This window comes from Scyliorhinus canicula, chromosome 11 (genome assembly GCF_902713615.1).
Source record: "Scyliorhinus canicula chromosome 11, sScyCan1.1, whole genome shotgun sequence".
NCBI classification, from domain to species: Eukaryota; Metazoa; Chordata; class Chondrichthyes; order Carcharhiniformes; family Scyliorhinidae; genus Scyliorhinus; species Scyliorhinus canicula.
Genome location: NC_052156.1, coordinates 5270637 through 5294303, shown reverse-complemented (window position 1 = coordinate 5294303; position 23667 = coordinate 5270637). Strand labels below are relative to the sequence as shown.

Genomic DNA, 23667 nt, shown 5'->3' with positions numbered 1-23667 from the left:
TTCCCAGATGAAAAAAAAATCAGCTTCCTTTCAAATTAATATTCATTGTACCATATTTTTAAAAACACACACCAGGCCTCAATTTACTTGATGAAAGAGGAAAAAGAATTTTTTTTAAATTGTATCTCAAACGTGACATCAATTGCCCTCCCTCTCTCCCACCCCATCCAATATTATATATAACTTATACAAAGTGCAGCTATATATGCCGAGTGCCACTAGCAAACCATCCTATAAACGTTTAAAGCGGACTTTTAATATGGCTATTTGGTCCTTGAGAAATATTCATGAAATATTTTTATCAACCCGATTTATTATTTATGAAGTTGAAAAGAAAAATGATTCGATTACCACCTGAAGATAAAATTTGCTGTCTCCCTTTATACCATCCCAAGGAATAGTTAGACCGCTGAAGAGTTTTGTATGGTTCTTGTTTTTTTTTCAAATGCCGCTTACATACATTATATCTAAGACATGATCAGGAGTGGAGTGGACTACAAGAGCAAACTTGCATTTATATCATGCCTTTTTCAAATTCTGAAAGCAACACTTCAAAACAATAGACCACTTCCAGTCGCTGTTTTGTAAAATAAATTTAGTGAACCCAATTCATTTTTTTTCCCCCACTTTGAGGGGCAATTTAGCGTAGCCAAACCATCTTTGGGTCATGGGGGTGAGACCCATGCAGATACGGGGAGAATGTGCAAACTCCACCTGGACAGTGACCAGAGACTAACCCGGGTCCTTGGCGACGTGAGGCAGCAGTGTTAACTATTGCGCCACCGTGCCGCCCACGGTTGCTATGTGGTCAAATGCTGGAATATTGGGACATTTTATGGTAGTTGTTATTTCGATGGAATGTTCAAGCCAGAAAATATTTCAGGATTCGGGAGAAGGAAAGATGCTGCTCCCGTGAGTTTTTCCTTTGGGAGCTGCTCACATCGTCATCCCATTTCCCCAATCTCTCCTCAGCCCCATAACCACCAAATCTCAAGAACGTGCGTAGACCTATCCTTCCGCCATGTAGAAACTCACACAGCACAAGCGCAGGTGTCAGACTCGGAGATATATTTAATACAACATCCTCCTCTCTCCTTTCTCCCATGTCCAGTCCAACACCTCACAATTCAGACTTCCTTGATTTCATTTGGCAAAATAATCTAAGTGGACAGGGTTGGTGTGAGAGGATAGAAGAGAATTGTTTGCAAAAATAAATTTTCAGAGAGTTAGAATTAGACGTTTAAAATAATGATGAGACCTCTTTATTGTTTCCCATTTCCAGCTCCCATCTACAAAGATCCAGTTTAATTTAAACCATACGTTGCTTTTGCAGAACCTCAAACCAAACGATCATCATAAAAAAATATGGTTCTCAAAGCAAATGACATTAAAATCCATGTAATAAACTCCTTCCTCTAAAATACTTTCCTCCTCGAAGACATTCCTTAAAAATGATCTCTTTTACCCATCTTCTGCTTACCTGCCCAAAAATCCCATTATGTGACTCTATGTCAAATTTGGATGATTTATGCTCATTTGAAGCATTTTGAGATGTTTCTCTGTATTAGAGGCACTACATAAATGCAAATTGTTGCTGTTGTTTAATTTGGTGGCATGTTCTTAGGTCCAAGATTGGTGTTCGGGTTAAAGTGTTCTGGAATACAGTAAATAGTGTTGTAACTGGTTCACAGACTCCCAGCATTCTCAGATTTGGGGCCTTTTAGTTGCTGAATCATCATGTTAAAGGCACAATGTCCCTTTTTAAAATCTAAAGTGGAAGCAGCATTCTGTTACATTAAATTAAAATAAGATGAAGATGGCAAACTTTCTGAAGAATTCATGTGTATTTCTCTGCTAGCTTGAGAAGTATTAATAATAATGTACAACAATTAATTATCTACACTGAAACCTCTTCACTTATAAAGTTGGCGTGTGTGTGTGACACTGAGAACTGACTTTGAAGGTAGAGACTGATTCGTTAACATGCAGGCTCTGACTGCGTCCACATTTCCCCCGTATCCTCTTGTCGCGTTGGGATGATACCCCCCTCCCCTTTTTCTCTGGCACCTCTTGTAACTGACCTTCTTCACCCAAGCCCACAAATAAATAGCGCCCCCCCCCCCCCCCACCTTACACTGCTGAACTCAAGGTGGACACATGACAGAACCCAGGGCCACATTCTAACCCCACACCAGACACAACACTTACCTCACTGGCAAGTCCTGTTAATCCAGGACCTGTGTCCCCTGACCTGTAGGTTGCCACAACGCAGAACCAGCAACAAAACCTTCCTCTCAAAAAAATAAAATATCTGCACATGAAATAATTAAAGCGAGACAAACAGAAAGAAATATAGTTCAAAGTTAAGTGACTTTGCTTATTTTTTGTGAATGTTTGTTTTTGTTTTTTTTTAACAATGAAAAAAGAATCCAGCATCAGCTATTAGGTCTTAGCAATCAATTTATCCCGAATTCTCAGATTTACAATATTCACATCGATAACAAGGACGACAGTCCTTTCTACTTTTCTGACGCGATTCTCCCTCTTTTGTGTCTTTCAAATCAACTTGAACAGGGTAATGCCAATCCCGCACAATCTCTCCGATGTGTCCATGACGGAGGCAACAGTCAACTGCTTATTTCATTTGACTGAAACTCTCCCACCCAAAAGTCTTGCAAAGCAACCAGTCAAACATTGGGGTAACAATCATCCCTGCTCCTCAAACCCCAAAATGTTTCCAAACAACACATTGTCTGTGATTTTTCTTTTCCTTTTTTTTCCCAAAAAAGTTAAAGGCAAAAACCTTGTGCGCTGTCTGTTTTTCTCGCTTCCCTCTTGTCTCTCTCTCTCTCTTCCTCCGAGGGAGTATCCCGTTCCTTCTAGCCCATGGCAGTCACCATGCTGGACGGGTGGGGATGCGCAAATGAGAGGCTGGACGATGGGTGAATGGGGGTGGGCGTGGGCAGCACGTGACCCGCGTGGCTGAACTGGGGAAGGTGCGCCATGTGCTGCATGTGGTCCGCCAAGCTGAAGGATGACACCTTGTCTTGCATGCACTTAGACAGCTCCTCAAAACCGTCCGACATCCTCTTGTTTTTCTTTGACTTGCTGGACATCTTCCGGTTCCGGGTCTGAATGCCTTCCTTCTTCATCGTCAGGGGCCGGTTCACCTAAACGAGGCAGAACGCAAAAAACACTCACGTCAACAAACTTCACCAAATGATACCTGGACTTGTAATCCCTCGATGCGTAGAATTCGAGAATGAAACTACAAAGAAGACCATTCAGCCAATCATCTCCCTGCTGGTTCTCTGTAGTTCATCAAATCCCACTCGCCACCAACCCGCACAGCCCTGAACTTATTTTCTTTTCATTAATTATCCAGTTCCCTTTTGAAATCCACAGTTGGATCTGCGCCCTCCATGCTCACAGACAGTACATTCCAGATCCTAACCACTCACTGTGTGAATCTGCCTCCACCACACTCACAGACAGTACATTCCAGATCCTAACCACTCACTGTGTGAATCTGTCTCCACCACACTCACAGACAGTACATTCCAGATCCTAACCACTCACTGTGTGAATCTGTCTCCAGCACACTCACAGACAGTACATTCCAGATCCTAACCACTCTCTGTGTGAATCTGCCTCCACCACACTCACAGACAGTACATTCCAGATCCTAACCACTCACTGTGTGAATCTGCCTCCACCACACTCACAGACAGTACATTCCAGATCCTAACCACTCACTGTATGAATCTGCCTCCACCACACTCACAGACAGTACATTCCAGATCCTAACCACCCGCTGTGTGAATCTGCCTCCACCACACTCACACACAGTACTTTCCAGACCCTAACCACTCACTGTATGAATCTGCCTCCACCACACTCACAGACAGTGTATTCCAGAACCTAACCACTTGCTGTGTGAATATGCCTCCACCACACTCACAGACATACATTCCAGATCCTAACCACTTGCTGTGTGAATCTGCCTCCACCACACTCTCAGACAGTACATTCCAGATCCTAACCACTCGCTGTGTGAATCTGCCTCCACCACACTCACAGACATGCATTCCAGATCCTAACCACTTGCTGTGTGAATCTGTCTCCACCACACTCACACAGTACATTCCAGATCCTAACCACTCGCTGTGTGAATCTGCCTCCACCACACTCACAGACAGTACATTCCAGATCCTAACCACTCGCTGCATGAATCTGCCTCTACCACACTCTCAGACAGTACATTCCAGATCCTAACCACTCGCTGTGTGAATCTGCCTCCACCACACTCACAGACATGCATTCCAGATCCTAACCACTCGCTGTGTGAATCTGCCTCCACCACACTCACAGACAGTACATTCCAGATCCTAACCACTCGCTGCATGAATCTGCCTCCACCACACTCTCAGACAGTACATTCCAGATCCTAACCACTTGCTGTGTGAATCTGTCTCCACCACACTCACAGACAGTACATTTCAGATCCTAACCACTCGCTGTGTGAATCTGCCTCCACCACACCCACAGACAGTACATTCCAGATCCTAATCACTCGCTTTGTGAATCTGCCTCCACCACACCCACAGACAGTACATTCCAGATCCTAACCACTCGCTTTGTGAATCTGCCTCCACCACACCCACAGACAGTACATTCCAGATCCTAACCACTCGCTGTGTGAATCTGCCTCCACCACACTCACAGACAGTACATTCCAGATCCTAACCACTCGCTGTGTGAATCTGTCTCCACCACACTCACAGACATTCCGATCCTACAATTCGGTGCTGAAATGGCTTTTCCTCATGTCGCCTTTGACTTTTTTGCCAAACATTTTTTTTTTAATTCTTCCACAGGACCTCATTGCCCATCCCTACTTGCGCTTGAGAAGATGGCCTTCTTGAACCACTGTAATTCATGTGATGTAGGTACTCCAACAGTGCTGTTAGGTTCAGTGAACAAGATCTCCCAAACCCCTTTGTGCTTCTGATTTCTGAAGCCTTTTTCCATTTAGTCTGTGCCTCCATTCTTCCTGCCAAAGTGCACAACTTCACACTTTTCCACATTGTATTCCATCTGCCACTTCTTTGCCCACTCTTCTAGCCTGTCCAGGTCATAGAAGAGACATAGAACAGTACAGCACAGAACAGGCCCTTTGGCCCTCGATGTTGTGCCGAGCAATGATCACCCTACTTAAACCCACATACCCGTAACCCAACAATCCCCCCATTAACCTTACACTACGGGCAATTTAGCATGGCCAATCCACCTAACCCGCACATCTTTGGACTGTGGGAGGAAACCGGAGCACCCGGAGGAAACCCACGCACACACGGGGAGGACGTGCAGACTCCACACAGACAGTGACCCAGCCGGGAATTGAACCTGGGACCCTGGAGCTGTAAAGCATTGATGCTAACCGCCATGCTACCGTGAGGTCCTTCTGCAGCCCCCCCTGCTTCCTCAACGACAATGACCCCTGCGGAACATCACTAATCACCGGTTGCCATTCAGAAAAGGACCCCGTTATCCGCACCCTCTGCCTTCTGCCAGTCAGCCAATCCTCTATCCATGCCAGTACCTTGCCCCTAACACCATGGGCTCTTATCTTATTTAGCAGCCTCCTGTACGGCACCTTGACAAAGGTCTTCTGGAATTCCAAAGGGATCATGTCCACTGTATATCACTTATATCGGTGTCCCCTGGTGATCAATGCCAATGGAATCTCTCATGACTTTGAACTTGACATATAGGATATTAACTGAAATGTTTACGTTTTTTTTGTTCTTTTTCTATAAATTTAGAGTACCCAATTCATTTTTCCAATTAAGGGGCAATGTGGTGTGGCCAATCCACCTAGCCTGCACATCTTTGGGTTGTGGGGGCGAAACCCACGCAGACATGGGGAGAATGTGCAAACTCCACACGGACAGTGACCCAGAGCCAGGATTGAAGCTAGGACCTCGGCGCCCCGAAGCGACAGTGCTAACCACTGTGCCACAGTTGATGGAGAGAAACTGTTTCTTCTGATGGGTGGGGGGATGGGGGGAGGGAACGGGGAGTGGTGGTGGTGCTGGGAGGGGAGGGGTCTAGCATATGGGGGCAGAACCTTACATTGAGAGCCAGGCCATTGAGGGTGATGTCAGGAATCACTTCCTCACACTAAGGGGAAACTTGGAAATCTCTCAATCTCTCCCCCAAAAAGCTATTGAGGCTGGAAGGTCAATTGAAAGATTCTGCTGGAGCCAAGGCAGCTGGATCTAGATTAGCTCAAACTCCTCCATCTGTCCCTGGATCACTACCAGGTTTCCCGAGCAAGTGAACAGCCAACTAACGGCCGGGTTTAGTCAATGATCTGCCCAATGATCCTTGTTCTGTCTTAATTCTCCCTTCCTCTGATTCTATCCCCAAAGCACTGACTTCACACTGAGAAAAGTGAATGTTTTTTTTTATAAACTTGAAAACCCAATTAGTTTCTTCCAATTGAGGGGCACTTTAGCGTGGCCAATCCATCTACCCTCCTCATCTTTGGGTTGTGGGGGGGGTGAGACCCACACAAACACAGGGAGAATGTGCAAACTCCACACGGACTGTGACCCAGAGCCGGGATCGACCCCGGGTCCTCGGCGCTGTGTGGCAGCAGTGCTAACCAGTGCACTACCATGCCGCCCAAAGGTGCATGTTGCCACCAGCTGTTGTGTGGTACCACATCGCATGTGGCTAATTCTCTAACTTTGGACCTGGACAATGATTGTCAATGAGCTGTGATGCTATTGAAACGAATGGCATAGAATGACATCCAATTTATGGGACAGAAACGGACCATTCGGCCCGTCTTGGTGGTGTTTAAGCTCCATGTGGGCCTCTGCTCTTTGGAATTCTCGTACCCATTGACCAGTGGAGACTGGGTCATTTCATATATTCAAGCACAAGTTCGACAGATTTTTTCTTAAAATTAGTTTTTCCAATTAAGGGGCAATTTAGTGTGGCTAATCCACCCTGCACATCCTTGAATTGTGGGGGTGCGGCCCACAAGGGGAGAATGTGCAAATTCCACACGGACAGTGACCCGGGGCTGGGATCAAACCCGGTTCCACGTGCTGTGAGGCAGCAGTGCTAACCACTGTGCCACCTTGCTGCCCTTTTGACAGATTTTTGATTGCGACGGGAGTCAAAGGTTATTGATGGGAGACGGGCAAGAAAGTGGAGTCGAGGTTGCAATCAGATCAGCCCGTACCTTGTTGAAGTCCAGATTAGGACTTCATCCTAAAACCTTCTGGCTCAAAGTAAGAGCTCCTCCCACTGAATCACATGGCAGCAGCCATTCACAGAATTATAGAATTTTCAGTGCAGAAGGAGGCCATTCGGCCCATCAAGTCTGCACCAGCTCTTGGAAAGAGCACCCTACCCAAGCCCACACCCCCACCCTATCCCCAAACCCCAGTAACCCCACCCAACACTAACGGCAATTTTGGACACTAAGGGCAATTTAGCATGGCCAATCCACCTAACCTGCACATCTTTGGACTGTGGGAGGAAACCGGAGCACCCGGAGGAAACCCACGCACACACGGGGAGAGTGTGCAGACTCCGCACAGACAGTGACCCAAGCCGGGAATCGAACCTGGCACCCTGGGGCTGTGAAGCAATTGTGCTAACCACTGTGCTACCGTGCTGCCCGAGTGGCCGAGAGTGATCCCACACTATGGAAGAGGCAATATTTCTACATAAATTAATGCAAAATATAAATGCAGCACGTTAAATAAAACAATCCAATGTGTTTCACGAGATAAAGACCCACCAAGCTAAAGGAGACAATCGGACAGGTGACCAAAGATCTGGTCAAAGAGGTTTATTTTAAGGTTTGACACAGATGCCTGAAAATGATCAACATTTCCACGTGTTGGGATAAGATTAATTATATATTGCGTTGGGCAATATGGTGGCACAGTGGTTAGCACTGCTGCCTCACAGTGCCGAGGACCCGAGTTTGATCCCGGCCCTGGGTCACTGTCAGCGTGGAGTTTGCACAGTCTCACCCCACAACCCAAAGACATGTGCAGGGTAGGTGAATTGGCCACGCCAAATTGCCCCTTAATTGGGAAAAAAAATAATTGGGCACTCTAAATTTTTTTTTAATTGTGTCCTGAGTTGGTAGAGTGCAGGCTGGGTTTATGCTTTTATTATCCAATGTTGCAGAGGGGAGGGCGGAGCGAGCCCAGTCTCATGGAACAAGAACATGAAAAGTACACAATATATGTTCTGTTGCTGTTTTATCAAACATTCCAGTCTAAATTCACACAGTTCGGGTGGAAATCTAACATCAAGCTATACAAGGGTGTGTCAATTTCCTGGATTATAATCCGTTATCCCCCTCTTCTCCCACCCATCTTTGCCTTCCCCAGCCCCCCCCCCCCCCCCCCCCCCCCCCCCCAACCATCAATGTTTGACAAAGCACTATTATGGCAGCTGCATTGTTAACAGTGAGATTCGACTCGGTCAGAATGTTAACCCAAAGATATCTAACTGGTCTTTAGGATTAACCATGATAAGGCACAGATATGTGCCCACCAGGAAGCCATGCTCCCACACTGAGCCACGTCTCAAACTGGTAGGAAGCCAGCTTCAAGGGGAAAGCTACAGTGTTAACACTGAAGGCCTGGGCGCCCTTCGTCCTTTCTAAAACAGCAGCAGCATTTCAGTTCCCAGTGCAGGCTAACAATGGCATCAGAGTGCGAGGCTCGCTGGGGCCCAGGAGTATAGAGTGCCGCACGATGGGAAGAGGGAAGGACATGGTAAACAAACAAATAGGTCAGTCAGGAGGGCTCATTATTTTCTCTGAAAGTTGGATGAGAATAAATAACTTCCACCGAGTGGGAACAATATAAGAGTGCAAAGCAGAAAGAAAAATCATCTCATCAACGCAAGGTTACAAATTGGGAAAAGTAATTGTTTTGGCAAGCTATCTTAAACGTGGAAGGCTTAAACAATCTACATACTTCTGCTATTCCCAGCTGTTAGATAACTGGCCTCATTTCTTTCATGTCAAACACAGTTATCTTAAACACTAACTCAGCGTAATCAACAAACAGGCGTTTCAACTTGACATTTGGAACAGTGGGAGAGATAAAAATCAACCTCTAAATCTACTGCAAGTAGGAGACTTGACTATGGTTCCAGTCTGATATCCAAATATTGAGATGTTTAACCAAAATATTGCTCATTCTGGACACAGAATAGAAGGAGCAGAGCTGGAAAATATCAGCTTTCACACACATAATAATTTATCATATTTTAAAAGGTTAATTTTATTTTTGTTTGTCTTTTTGACTCCTGTGGGTTACGTCCAGGGGTCGGCTTGTTAATTTTGAGTCTGTTCCCATCGATGTAACTGTGTGACTTCATTATAATAAGCTGCTTGTCTGGGGAAGGGGGGGGGGGGGCGGGGTATATGTGTACATATGTTAAATTAAACAATGTCTATCCTTTCCACAAAAGAAAATAAGGTGAATGCACAAAAGGTTGGAACGAGTTTAAGTTTATAAACATATGATTTATTAAGGGGCACTCGCAGTTAAACAAACCCTCTTAAAATCAGTCCCCTGCTTAATTTAAGATGCAAACCTAGGAAACACGCCAAAGCAATTAGAGCATAAATAAATTCCGAACTACCAAACTGTATTTATCGAGGCTGAACTGCTCCCCCCCCCCCCCCCCCCCCATCAAAAACAAAAGGGCAACTTTTGAGAGTCAATAACCTGTGATTTCCACTTTGGACCTGATTATCCTCCCCCCCCCCCCCCAAGAATAATTACGAATTCTCCTCTGCTTTTTGTTAACAGTCTGATCGGAATTCACTCACGTTGTGTAGTTTGAAGTACAGGCCACAGGCATTACACACGGGGTCCCCGTTAGCGTTCCGTCTCCATAAGGTGGTGGTGCTGGTCTGACAATTGGCACAAGATGTCCCAGCTCTCCGGGCCGCCGACTGCATAGAAATAAAAGGCGGATATTTTATTGGGAGCTTCGCCTGGTTTGTAAGGGGGTTGGTTCGGAAGGGAGGGGGGGTTCACACCATCGGGATTCGTTTAGAAAGCAAAGCTGTCTCCATCCTCAAAGCAGAGTTGGCCTGCCAGTGAATAACCATCACATTGTACAGAACACCTTGTGTAAGTACACAGTCCTGGGGGTAGGGGTGGGGGGGGGGGGAGAATGCCGTTTAATCTGACCGATTTCACATCAATCATTCCCCCCACCACCACAAAAAAAAGGCCATTCACTCTGCAAATGGTGTCCACAACACCCCGTTACCGATTTCACCCTCCAGCCAATCCTGTCCGCGGCAGAACGTTAAACCTTTACATGGCAAGCAATAACATTCGCCCTTTTTTTTTGCATTTCACCCCCTCCAGGCCGTTCAATCAGTTTGAGGTCCGTGAAATATTTGTATTTAAACAAGACAGACCAGCCCACTCGCTGGCTGTGTGAGTGGGGAGCAGAACTCGCTATTCAAAATCGACACCGTTTAATTCAACAATCCTGTATTTAATGGGATTAAAACTCCAAAGAATATTCCAGAATCTCAGGGAATTCCAATTTCTCCACTTTCCCGGTGGAAGTAAATGCGCCCAGTCTGCGGGAGGGGGGAGGGGGGGGGGTTCATCCAGCTTTCCCCTGGACTTTGGGGGTGAGTGTAGGTGAAACTCTCTCCCTCACTGCACATTCTGTCCTGTGCCATTGCCACACAAGCAAAAGAAATTCAAGTTTATCCCGATCCTGCTCTTTCACCGTCCCAGGGAAAAGATTTGAGGAAGGGATTCTGGGCGATTGCAAAGACTTTTATCGTTTTGTCTTTGAAAAGACTTGCATCATTATTATTATTATTTTTTTAATTCTACCCCACCCCGCACTTACCGAGCAGAATGGCAAGATTTTTAAACAAGACTGCTCGATAGAAACTTGAAAATCTCTCTGTGGCTGGTCACAGAACACAACAGTCCAGTTCCTTATCTTTCGCGAACAGACATCCGGTTTGGAACCTGCTGTCAGTATTTATAAAGGCTATTTTAGACTACTTAAACGAAAGTGCAAATTATTGGCCGTTACCACAAAGAAAACTGTTTTTTCTTTTAAAAAAATAAATATACCTCAATACACACACACATTGGGAACAGTGCAGGGATCAATCCAGACTGTCTCATTATGAGTCCCGACTTAAAAAGAAAATAAATACTGAACAAAAATATTATTAAATGAATACAGGGTTTTTTTTTCTCCACTGTCAATAATTGTCCCGATTGTCAGCTAAAAAAAAAACTAGAGATTCCACCAACCCACTTTTCTTTTATTTCCTCTGGGACCTTAACGTTTACCCTCCCTGTTTCAATATTAATATTAATTAGCACTGAATTATGTTTAAACAAAATGAAGCAACTCCTGTTTGAGGAAAGTTGGGCGGCCATATTACTGAGCTCGGCCCTGGGAGGGACAATTATTATTTTTACCATTTCTGTTTTGAAGTGGTCGATTTAAGGTGTGGAGGCAGACAGACAGGTCATCTTTCCAAAACTGTTTCCTTAGATCCGTCAGTGTAAATGATGTTTGTCTAACGTCTATTTTTTGCAGGCTGCCCTGCTCCAAGCTTTGTGTTGACGATGGGAGATCTGAGCACGTTGAGATCATCCTGCTTTGGAAAGTGGCATGATCTCTGGTGATGATTTTTAATTGAAGTTACATTCAGGAAAGTATATTCACACACAATCTCGCTCTCTCACACACACACACAGTTCCTCCGACACCAACCATTTGTCAAATGTCTAAACCAGGGGCTGGTTTAGCACACTGGGCTAAATCGCTGGCTTTTAAAGCAGACCAAGGCAGGCCAGCAGCTCAATTCCTGTACGGGGCCTCCCAGAACAGGCGCCGGGATGTGGCGACTAGGGGCTTTTCACAGTAACTTCATTGAAGCCTACTCGTGACAATAAGCGATTTTCATTTCATTTTCATGTCCCAATTCAAATGCTCAGCAGTGGCTTAGATTATTATATATTTGGGGAACCTACCAATCTCCTCTTAGGTTTGATCAGGGGTCTGTTCTGCCCGTTCATCTTATGGTAGAGGCCACAGGCATTGCACAGGTAATGCCCTGTTCCATCTCTTCTCCACAGCGGGGTGGAAGTTGCTCCACAATTCACGCACTCCCGTCCCTCTGCAATCAGACAGTAGTAAAAGTTTAACATCACAGGCTCAAAAAGTAGGGACGTCTATCTCCGCGTTCACAGACCATCAGTTTAACTAAAACTCTCCGCTAACACAACCCAGTGCAAGACAAGATTATTTATTTTGGAATAATATTGTCTCCAATTATATTGTCCAAGCCTGACTGATGTGCAGGAAACCCCCGTTTTTATTGTGTAAATGATGTTTGTCTAACATCTATTTTTTGCAGGCTGCCCTGATCCAAGCTTTGTGTTGACGATGAGCGATCTGAGCACAATGTACACGGTGCAACTCAAAGCTATGTCAAACCCTTCAGCGTCCAACTGTCTCCCAATCTCCTCCCGTGGAGAAATTCACTTATTTGTTATTGCACACACCACCCCAATCTACCTCCCCATTTATCCCCCCCCCCCCCCCCCCAACCTCTCTAATCTTCTCATAAACTCCAACCCAGACATTCGATTGGGAGGGGTTGCGGAAATTAACGAGCTCGTTTCAATGAAACAGTTAATTTTAATCTTTATTTGAGAAAACAAAGCTGTTCCTGAGCGAATTGTAGCGGCAGGATTGTCAGGAATGATCAGCCTTTCGTGGTTCCAGCGATTGGGGGTGGAGATTGCACAGTGAAATCTGTTTATGACCACCTATTATTTACATGTTAATCACCGCGACCCAGCACATTGTGAGGGGAATAAAACCCGGGCCATTCTGGTGAATCGAGTCGAACGGTTAAAGTATTTTTTTTTAATTCACCGGCCGAATAACCAGTTCAATTCCTTCTTTCCCACCCTGGTCTCCGACCTCAACCCTCCTGCTATCCAACAATTCGATGACAATTCAGATGTACACCAAAAATAAAACCTCACGACAGAGGAAAACTCGGCGAGTTTCAGGGGAGGACAATATCAGCAATTGGCTAGATCTGTTACCCAAAGGGAAACTTGATAGTGTAGTTAAGACACAGGCGCTGATCGTGGACTCAACCCCTCCAGATATTGAGCGGTTATTTACATTGTAGCAGTGGACGCTCTGGGACCGGGCGAGAAATGAACATATTTCAGTAACTTCCAACTGTAGCAGCGCCATCCCATAATAGTTCCACAGGCCGGGGCGAGCGTTAGTTAACACTCGGCATTTTCCGAGGCCAGAACCCTGTTACAAAAATGTCTGACCCACATTTTGAATCATTTCCATTTCAGGATAAATTAAACTCCCCTCTCAGCGAGAGAAACAAACATTCCACTCCCAGGCCCATATATTTGAAACAAACGTCTTGTTGATTTTTAGGTCAATTTGCCAGGGACAACCCGACTGAGGCCAAGCGTTTGGACGAGCCAGTTACCTGTACAGTTCCATTTTCTTATTTCAAATGATGCTTATTTGATATTGTATTGCAGCCTTGCAATTTTCTTACTCGGGGCATTAACACTGCTCCAATTAATGATATGTTTTGTACAGAGCATCAGAGGAAGGTGCTCCCATTCTGCACGCCACCCTGTCGGCTCTGAAGATCATTAAATGTCTGATTTCAATGCAAGTTGATTGAATCAAAACAGATCAACTCCCATCAATTATAATCCCCCCTCACAGTGTGAAGCAGACCTCACTAAAGATACTGTCCAAAAAAAAACATCATCTTTTCCAGCTCTTTCTTTAAGGTGAATCGAAGTCACCAAATAAGTTTAAAACTCGTGAACATTTTTTTTGTGGGGGGGGGGGGGGGGGGGTGGTTGGCAATCGTTATATTCTGGTTCTGGCTAACTTCTCCCCTCCCCCCCCCCCCCCAATTTCCCACCCCGTTCTGCATTTCAAGGCATTCCCCAATAGCTGACAACAACATCTTTACAAATAGACCAGTTGACAAATTAGGATGTCTCGTGTGAAAATTTTAAAACACTCCGACTAATAACGTGCGGCCCTTGTGTGTGTGTGTGTGTGATGGTGGTGTGGTGTTGGGTTTTGGAAGGGAGATATGGGGATGCATTGAGAGTCACCTCCCACTAGTGACCAGCTTTCCCCCGTTCGAGTGATTTACCCTGGGTCATTCACATTGATGACGGGGAGGGCTGACAAGCTGGCTGTATTTACACACGGATCTGCGGGACCTGGATGTTGGGAGTGGGGGGGGGGGGGGGGGGGGGACTACGAACCGATTAGAAACACAATCTGGTCTAATGGCAAAGCTTCCATGTTGTGGGTGGGGGGTTAATGGGCGTCTCCAAATTACCCACCCCTGTTCTTAATTAACCCCCCCCCCTTAAAATCTTCAATAATCCTCACTACCGGGGGACATTTCTTTAAGATTGAGGCCTGTCGTGATAGGGAGCAGAAAGAACGAACCGACTTTACAACCCACTAATAATCTGATTATAGTTTCAAAGATTATTTACAATCAATACATCCCAATATTTAAAACAAGACTTTATATTTTGTATAACAATGAACACGTTCAATTTCATCTTGTCTGAAGGTTAATTTCCGCAAAACCTCTTTATATAAATAGATTTGAAAAAGAAAGACATTATTTAAGATGAATCAATAAATGTATTTAAAAGTGAAACCATTGTATTTTTTCCCACTCGCGTGCAAGTTTCTTTTTGTAAATAAATCGTTGATCAGGAAGCGAGTTAATTCGGTGTAATATTTGATCGGGAATATACTGGGAGGGGGTACATTCAAAAGGGTTATTTTTGTTCAGTATATAGAAAGCATTGGAAGATTAAACCGTGATTGTGGGCGAAAGTAATTTAAACGAAATTTATTTTGAGATGTAATTGTTTTTAATTATTGTTTGTTTTTTAATTTAAAAATGTACTTGCTTACCGGCGGCACATGATCGTGTTTTGCTCCTGGGTTTAGATGTGAAATTAGAGCTGGCAGAGAGGAGCCCACTGGGATGGAAGAGGCTGCTGCTGTATTCATGGGCACCGTGCACATAAGGATAGGTGGGTATAGGATGGTGTGTGGATGATGCACTTGCTCCAAGCGATGGTATATTGGTCCTAGAACATTCCAGTTTCATACCCTCAGCCAAAGATACATGATACTTAATGGATTCTTTATCATCCTGCCGACCTGCTGCTGCTGCTGCCGAGCTGGAAGGAGACATCGAGCTGTGAACTCCCAGGTCCGGGGACACATCTTTGGGTGGAGTGGGTGGGAAGCTGAAGAGGTGATGGGGGCTGGAGTGGGCTGCTGCTGCCGCCGCCGCCGCGCTCAGAGAGGACGCCGAGCCGCTGCCGGGGTACACGGTGATGCCACCCGCTCCTGCCGGGTGCAGGGGCCCCTTGGTGAACGGGTTGACGGCCCAGGCCGTGGCGTTGTGGTGGTGGTGATGTGCCGCGGCCGCCGAGAGAGCCTTGCCGCTGTCCAGCCACGAGATGGTGGGGCTGTGCAGTAGGTGGGGGCGGCACACTTGGCCCCCACTCAGGCGAGCTGCAAACAATTTGTGAGACATTGCTGGTTTTAATAACTTACAATCGACTTCCAGTACATTTGCATATACACTTCCCCCTCCCTTGGTCAATCCAACATCAGAAAGCAGCAAGCGCGAGTGATCCACCTTTTAGCCCCGAGTTAAGGGACAGGGTGCTGCTGGGGGCGCCCCGGGACCTCTCCCCTCTCTCAAACATCCACAATTCAAAGTTTGCAAAAGTTCTGATTTCATATCCGGGAGGTTTGACGGGGTTGAATCTATCTCTCTCCCTGTCTCGCCCCCTCTCTCTGCTTTTCTTAACCAATTTGGGGAGGTTTATATATATTTTTAAAAACTCTCACACGCCTCTTCCCCTTTTTTTTCTCAATGAGCAGGTTCAGAACGAAGTGAAACCTGAGGAGGAAGTGGAGGCGCCTTGTTTGTGTCTAACACGAGTTGCCCATGTTTGTCTCAAATGGAAATAGCAGAGAAATTGCGCATTGGGAGGGTGGGTGGGTTGGGTTTGAGGGGAGGTGGGGGGGTGCACGGGGCAACTCACCGTGAGCCTGGCGATACGACACGGTGGCCCGGGCGTGGGGCGAGTTGCTGTAATAAGGTGGCACCGGGTTGCCCTGGCCGTCCAAGTGGTTGAAAAAGACGTCCACCTCGTCGGGGGGCAGAAGCTGGGTGGGCTCCATGTAATTGTGGGTCAGAGCCTGGTGGTGAGTGTCGGGCCCGTTCAGCACAGCGTGGTGGGTCATCCAGCGTGGCTGGTCGGCTGCCACTTCCATCATCTTCCCCAAAGATCACCCTCTGTATGTGTGTGTGTGTGGGGGGGGGGGGGGGGGGGGGTGTTGGGGGGGGGGGGGGGGGGGGGAGGAGGAGGGGGGGGGGGGAGATTTGGATTAGAAGAAACTGAAAGCCTTGTCCCTCCTGGCGAATGGATTCGGGATTCTAGCCGCTCCGCGAGTTTAAACGTCCACCTGCACATCGCAAAAGACAATTTATTTTAAAAATAAACAGAAATTGAATTTTCAGAAATGTTTCCACACGCACACACACACACACACAAAACTCAAATCCAAACACACCTTCTCTCTCCGAAAACGCACAAGTAGGGGTTTTGGAAAAATACTCACAATTTTTTCCTCTCTGTTTTAAAAAGAAAGTTCAGCACCAAGCAAATGCATAGAAGGAAGCAGCAGCCGCCTATTGTGTTCTGGGTCCCGCTTAAAGTTCCATTTTATTGTTGCGGTCGCTCTGATAGGATCCACCGCACACACAAGCCAGATAGGAGTGAGAGCGAAATGCGTTCAGAGGGCACTTGGGCGGGAGGTTGGTGAAAATGCAAAGCATCAGAGTGGGGTCTGTGTTACTGACACCATCCCATGTGTGTGTGTTGGCGCCAGGCGCTACACACTCTATTCAGCAGACATGAACTGGGCAATGCACTCACTAATAATGACATCCAGCCTATCAGAGAGGGGGAGCTGACAATCCGTCAGCTGACAACCCCATTGGCTCTTTTTAAAAGAGTCTGACACACTCACACATTTACACAATATACATATTTACAACTTCTTAATTTAAGACATCTTCCACATGGTGGGGGGGGGGGGGGGGGGGGGGGGGGGACCCCAACTGACTATAAACCTAACCGCACACAGCTCGGTAACCGATCCCAGCTCTTGTCAAACAGTTTTGCTTCGAAAACATGAGTTGGTTTGAAAGTTTCAATGCGGCGACCTGCCTGGCTGGGGCAGCGGGGCTGCTTCGGAGCTTCTGGACAAATCCTCAAACCTTCAGGTGAAATTCTGCATCAGCACAAATTGAAAATCGTGCCGGGGGCACCCAGGTGATTTTTATTATTTTACAGGTTTGGATTGAGTTGCCAGCGAGGCAGATAATGTGCTGATTTTTGAGGAGAGAGTTGCGACCCCGAGTACCCTCCCCCCGGGCTTGGTGTGTGTGTGTGTGTCCAGTGTTGAGTTTCCTCAGTGGGGTTTGGGGGGGGGGGGGGGGGGGGGGGGGGGGGGGGCTAGGCTGGGCTGGGCTGGGTAATTGGGTAATGGGAGCTCAGTGTTTGATACACAGCTCCACACAGTCACAGAGCACAGAGCTAGCCATTCTGACGCCGAGGGCCTGACGTCACCTATCTTGCAAGAATGTAACCAGGAAATGAAATTCTCTCCCTCCCCTCTCCCCCTTGAAAAGAAAAAAAAGTGTGTGTGTGGGGGGGGGGGGGGGGGGGGGGGTGTTCCACTCGGAAGAGATGAAAAAAAAAGAAAACGAGGATGCTGGAAGTTGGGAGAGAAACTCGTTTTTATTTTGGGATCAAACTTGTTGAGAGTTAAGACTGAATGTTGTTTTTTTTGGGGGTGTGTGTGAGGGTTGGGGGGTGAGGGTTGGGGGGGGGGGGGGGGTGAGAAGGTTGGAGGGGGAGGGTACAGACAGCAGGAACACCATCGCCAGCTCGGCTGTTTGTTTTGTACAGGCAGTTTTCTCTGGAACATGATTCTGTAAAACTTGTGGCATTTCTAACTTGACATGAGGATCACACCTTCAGAAAGCTCGTCCCCCGTCTCCCCCCCCCCCCCCCCCCCCCCCCCTCTCCCCTCTCCCGGAATAGGAACCCCAGCTGAATTTCCCCGGGGTCTGATCAATGTTTTCATACACCCAGGTTTCCGCGGGGCTGGCTGGTTTTTGGCTGATGTGCATATTTATCGGGATATGTGGGTGCTCAGAGTTCAGTCTGTGTTTCCAATATTCCCTTCCCAGTGTTGGGAATTACATCCCTGGGTAAATGATTTAAACTCGATTGTTTTGTTTCACTCCCTCAGGTTCAGCTCACCAACTGGTCACAAGTTAGTTTGTGGCAGAGGACAGAGAGAGAGAGAGAGAAAGTGAGGATTGCTGGAGCCATGTCAATCTCTCCTCTCCACCCAGTGCGGCTTAAACCCCTCCGATAGCACCTTGTCAGAGCCGGGAATCCAGTAGATCTCTCCCGATCTCAGGCACCCTGCTTTCTGATCAGAATGTGTGAAGCAGCTCCACAGACAATCCCCTCCACAGTTCCTGCACAATTCCCAGCTCTCCTCACATACCCGATCCTTTTGTTTGTTTTTAAATGGGGAAAATCCAGGATTGGGAGGAATAATTCGCTGTCAACTGTCCCCCCCCCCCCCCCCCCCCCCCCGGCCCGGCCGAATGGCGAAATGATGAGAAATGGGTTTAAATTCAAAGTCACATTCTGCCCTTCAACTTCCCTTTTCAATTTTCCCAACGCTTCACAATGAAAGCTGGGGATTGCAAACCAGATTGCTCAATGGCCCACCGCACAGAACCCCCCCCCCCCCCCATGCCCACCGCACAGAACACACCCCCTCCCACACACACACCCCCATGGCCCACCGCACAGAACCCCCCCCCCCATGGCCCACCACACAGAACACCCACCCCTCCCACCGCACAGAACACCCTCTCCCACCCCCATGGCCCACCGCACAGATCAACATCCCCACCCGCAACCCCACAATGATCCCACTGCACAGTTCAATCATACCCCCTCCCTCCCCTCCACAATGATCCCACTGCACAGCCCAATCACACTCGCCCCCCAGAATGATCCCACTGCACAGCCCAATCACACTCCCCCCCCCCAGAATGATCCCACTGCACAGCCCAATCACACTCGCCCCCCAGAATGATCCCACTGCACAGTACAATCCCACAATGATCCCACTGCACAGCCCAATCACACCCCCCCCCACAATGATCCCACTGCACAGCCCAATCACACCCCCTCCCCCCACAATGTTCCCACTGCACAGTACAATCCCACAATGATCCCACTGCACAGTACAATCCCACAATGTTCCCACTGCACAGTACAATCCCACAATGATCCCACTGCACAGCCCAATCACACCCCCTCCCCCTCACAATGTTCTCACTGCACAGTACAATCCCACAATGATCCCACTGCACAGTACAATCCCACAATGTTCCCACTGCACAGTACAATCCCACAATGATCCCACTGCACAGTACAATCCCACAATGTTCCCACTGCATAGTACAATCCCACAATGATCCCACTGCACAGTTCAATCACGCCCCCTCCCCGCCATCTCGATGGGAGAAACGTGTTGAAAATGAGGAAGGAGTGTGTGAATATAAATTGTTTCTCTTGATGGAAACCGAGCAACGCGGGTTGCAGACGATTGACAAAGTTGGCGGGGGTGGGGGGGGGGCAGGAGATATTGTTCTGTTTAACTCAGTGAGTTCTTGTGATCTGGAAGCAGCAAATTCAATAATCACTTTCAAATGGATACATTCTAGACGGGGTGAGAGTTTACCTGGTTAGGGGAGGTATTTGGGTGGGTCTTTCACAGAGCTGCACTGACACAAGCCGAATGGCCTTCTGTGCTGTACCATTTCATGATTCTACCCCTCACCCTCGCCCCTTCAACTTGAGGGAATCTCGCGAAGCAAACGCAGCTTGTTATCCACAGGCGGCAGTTTAGGAGCAGATCTCCCCCAATGTGAAGTCTGGAAGGAGATGGGAGGGGATTCTGATCTCCCTTTGCAGGTGACAGAGAGAAGGCTGTCTAATTAAACTGACACTCCACCCCAACCCAAAACACACAAAACATCGCTCCCCATGTTAGCTGCTGATCAATAGGCTCTGACTTTAAACAAAAGTGATATTTATTTGCCAATGTTTGGAGACAGAAACGGCTGGACTTTTGAAGAGGTGGGTCGAGACAGCAGCCTTCCTTCAACCCAGATCTGTTCACAATAATCAAACTGGGACAGGTCAGAGGACCCCCCCCCCCCCCCCCCCCACACACACACATACTGACACCCCCTCCTCCCTCTGTCCCTGCTACATACACGGGTCGTGAATCTAGTCAATTGTCCTAAAGTTTACCCCCAAAAGTTTTACGAACGAGTCGGTTGTTTATCCAGAATTAAAATGGGGAATGGGGCAGGTCGGTCGGGTTGTCTCGCGCCAGGCGGATTCCCCGATTCCAATTCTGCCTCCAGCTTGTGGATTGCTACATATTGTGTATTGAATCTATGTTTAAAGCTAATGCTGCAGGCTGGTATGGGCTGGGGTATGTTTCAAGTCAACATTTGTGATGTATTACAGAGCGAGGAACGGGGAGAGGGTGAGGTTTGGGGGTAATGGGGCAAATTATCTCGCTGTGACCTTCAAGAATTGTGGAAAAAAACACGGGCTATTTTTTAAAACCCCCCCCCCCCCCCCTGCCCTCCCTCCCCACACACACACACACATCTCCCTTAAACTGGTCCCAAAGCACCACGGCAATATCACAGGAGTTGGGTAGGATCCACTCGGGAATTGTATTCCCATTTCACGGGCACAAATCAGCCTGGGTTACACCCGATTCCCCAAATCTCCCTCGCTTCACCCCCGGGAGAAATGGGATGGATTCCATCCACCACACAGCCCCCAGGGTTTAAACAGCCGGGAGTTACTGGCCCCCCACTCCCTGTTCGCTCCCCGCGAAAGGTCAAGTCAATTGCAGGGCAATTTCACGGGGGAACGTGGAGAAAAAAAAACACGTTACAGGTAATGTCCACACAACTGTAACCTGGGGGCAACCCACAGCAATTAAACTGGGATTAGATTAATCGAGAATGTCAGAAATCCTGTTGCGAAAAAAGGAGTCTGATCGGCCGCGGGAGGTTTATGTCTCGTTCATACCGGGACCCACAGATATCTGATCAAGTTCAACTTTTTTTAAAAATAGGACTTCAAAAAGAGGAACTGGAGGCTAATGATTCTGATTCCAAATTAATTCCTTCCATTTAAAACAGTAATATGGACTGTTCAACAGCAGCGAGATCAATAAAAACCGTTTCTGTCCATTCTATTCCCGGTGATTTAAATTGTCCAATTCACCGTCAATTTCCATCGGGCCAAGTTAGTGAATTTCCCGCAACAGCAGCAATAATTATTGACCTGCTTTCACTGATTTGCAAGCTTACATTTTTATAGTTATTTTCCATTAATGATAAACGTTGAGTTAATGACCGAGAAATGTGCTGGGTGACTCCGGGTGTGTGTTGATCATGGGGAATATTGTGGGTATATTCTCTCATACTGAAGGAGCGAAATTACACGGTCAATGGAATTCACGTTACGATTGGAGATGTAATGTGCAGGATGGTTAATCCTGAGCTCTAAAATCGTCCTAATTTTAACCCCCCCCCAAAAAAAACACAAACACACACACACACACACACATACTCAAACTAATGCTCCTCAGCGCAAAGAAAATAAAGTTAAAATCTCACCGTCAGGAATCAGCAGAATTTTAAATTGTGAACCTCTGCTCCCTTTGCTCCCTATCTCTGAAATGAGTGACTGACCTGTTTTGTTTTGGGAGGCGATGGAGTGAGGGAGGTAGCCGCTGTGATTCTGATGGTGGAGTTGAAATGCTCTGTGTTGCTCCCGGGGTGGGTGGGGAGGGAGTTTGAGGGATTAACTCAGCCCCTGGCCCCAACGCTGCTCCCAACTGCCGTCACTCTGACCAATGAGCTGAAGATTCAGGTAACCCAAATTCAGACACGTACCATTCTGCTCACAGCCAGCTCTTCCGGGTTAGGCTGCAACACACAGACACAATCTTCAGGTGAAATGCGCATTAAGACGCGTGCAATGCAACCCTCCCGTAACAGACTGAAAAAGGCACAACATTTATAATGTTGTACAATACCTTACATCACCCACGCAGAGCAATATGTCACCCTTCAGACTGGACAACAGCCCTACAATACACACTGTGCTGTATCGCAGACATTTATTACATCAGTACAGCACCTATCTAATGTACACAGTACCCCAGGCAACATGAACAGCTAGTACAAGCAGTCTGGAATGCACACAGTACTGAATTCGTTAAAGCAGAATGTAAAAAAAGTGTTGGGCGTCATTAGACATTTACCGAGAAAGTTAATTAAACATATTTCAAAGCTCAACAAGTATAAACTTTCAGAAAGCCTTGCATGTGTATTTTTATGATGCACTCACAAACACACACACATATTCACAAACACATACACACAATCACACACCCAACACACTTATACACCATCACACACACCCAACACACTTATACACTATCACACGCACACACCCAACACACTTATACAATATCACACACACACACAATCACACACTTATACACCATCACACACACCCAACACACTTATACAATATCACACACAGAACACACTCAATCACATAGATACACACTCACACACCCAACACACATACACCATCACAAACACACATAACACACAATCACATAGATACACACTCACTCACACACATAGTCACACACATTCACACAACACACACATACATTCTCACACCCAACGCACATACATACAAAATCACATTCATACATATTCAGGTACAACACACACAGACACATGCAGTCACAAACACACACACATGCAACACACATGCACAATCACGCTCATGCATACTCACACATAACACAATCACACACACAGACAGTTACACATGCACACAGTATACTCATACTCACTTACAGTCACATGCAATCATACACATACTCACAGCCGTGCACACACACAACATACTCACACACAACACACACACACAAACAGCCATGCACACACAATCACACACATACTCACAGTCACTTTAAAATAAATTTAGAATACCCATTTTCTTCCCAATTAAGGGGCACTTTAGCGTGGCCAATTCACCTAACCTGCACATCTTTGGGTTGTATGGGTTTGAAACCCACATAGTCACATAGAAGAGAATGTACAAACTCCACACAGACAGTGACCCGGGGCTGGGATCGATCCCGGGTCCTTAGTGCAATGAGGCAGCAGCACTAACCACTGTGCCACTGTGCCACCCTTATACTCACAGTCATACACATACAATTACACACAGTCACACACACTCAGTAACACAGAGTCACACACACAGTCTTTCTCAC

At 46.9% G+C, this 23667-nt stretch overlaps 1 protein-coding gene across 2 annotated transcripts; it reads right to left on the bottom strand.

Annotated features, from left to right (window-relative positions):
• Nucleotides 1-2442: 2442 nt before the first annotated feature.
• On the bottom strand, nucleotides 2443-16481 carry LOC119973734 (GATA-binding factor 2-like). 2 transcript variants are annotated; one of them, XM_038812143.1, is made up of 5 exons: nucleotides 16215-16481; nucleotides 15064-15675; nucleotides 12084-12229; nucleotides 9884-10009; nucleotides 2443-3170 (listed from the first exon to the last, which is right to left on the bottom strand). In XM_038812143.1, exons 1-5 carry the CDS (start codon nucleotides 16447-16449, stop codon nucleotides 2880-2882), a joined length of 1410 nt encoding a protein of 469 aa, XP_038668071.1. In that variant the 5' UTR covers nucleotides 16450-16481; the 3' UTR covers nucleotides 2443-2879. The 2 variants fall into 2 exon arrangements, with proteins under 2 accessions (XP_038668071.1, XP_038668072.1); XM_038812144.1 differs by having other exon boundaries at nucleotides 15316-15675.
• Nucleotides 16482-23667: the final 7186 nt, after the last annotated feature.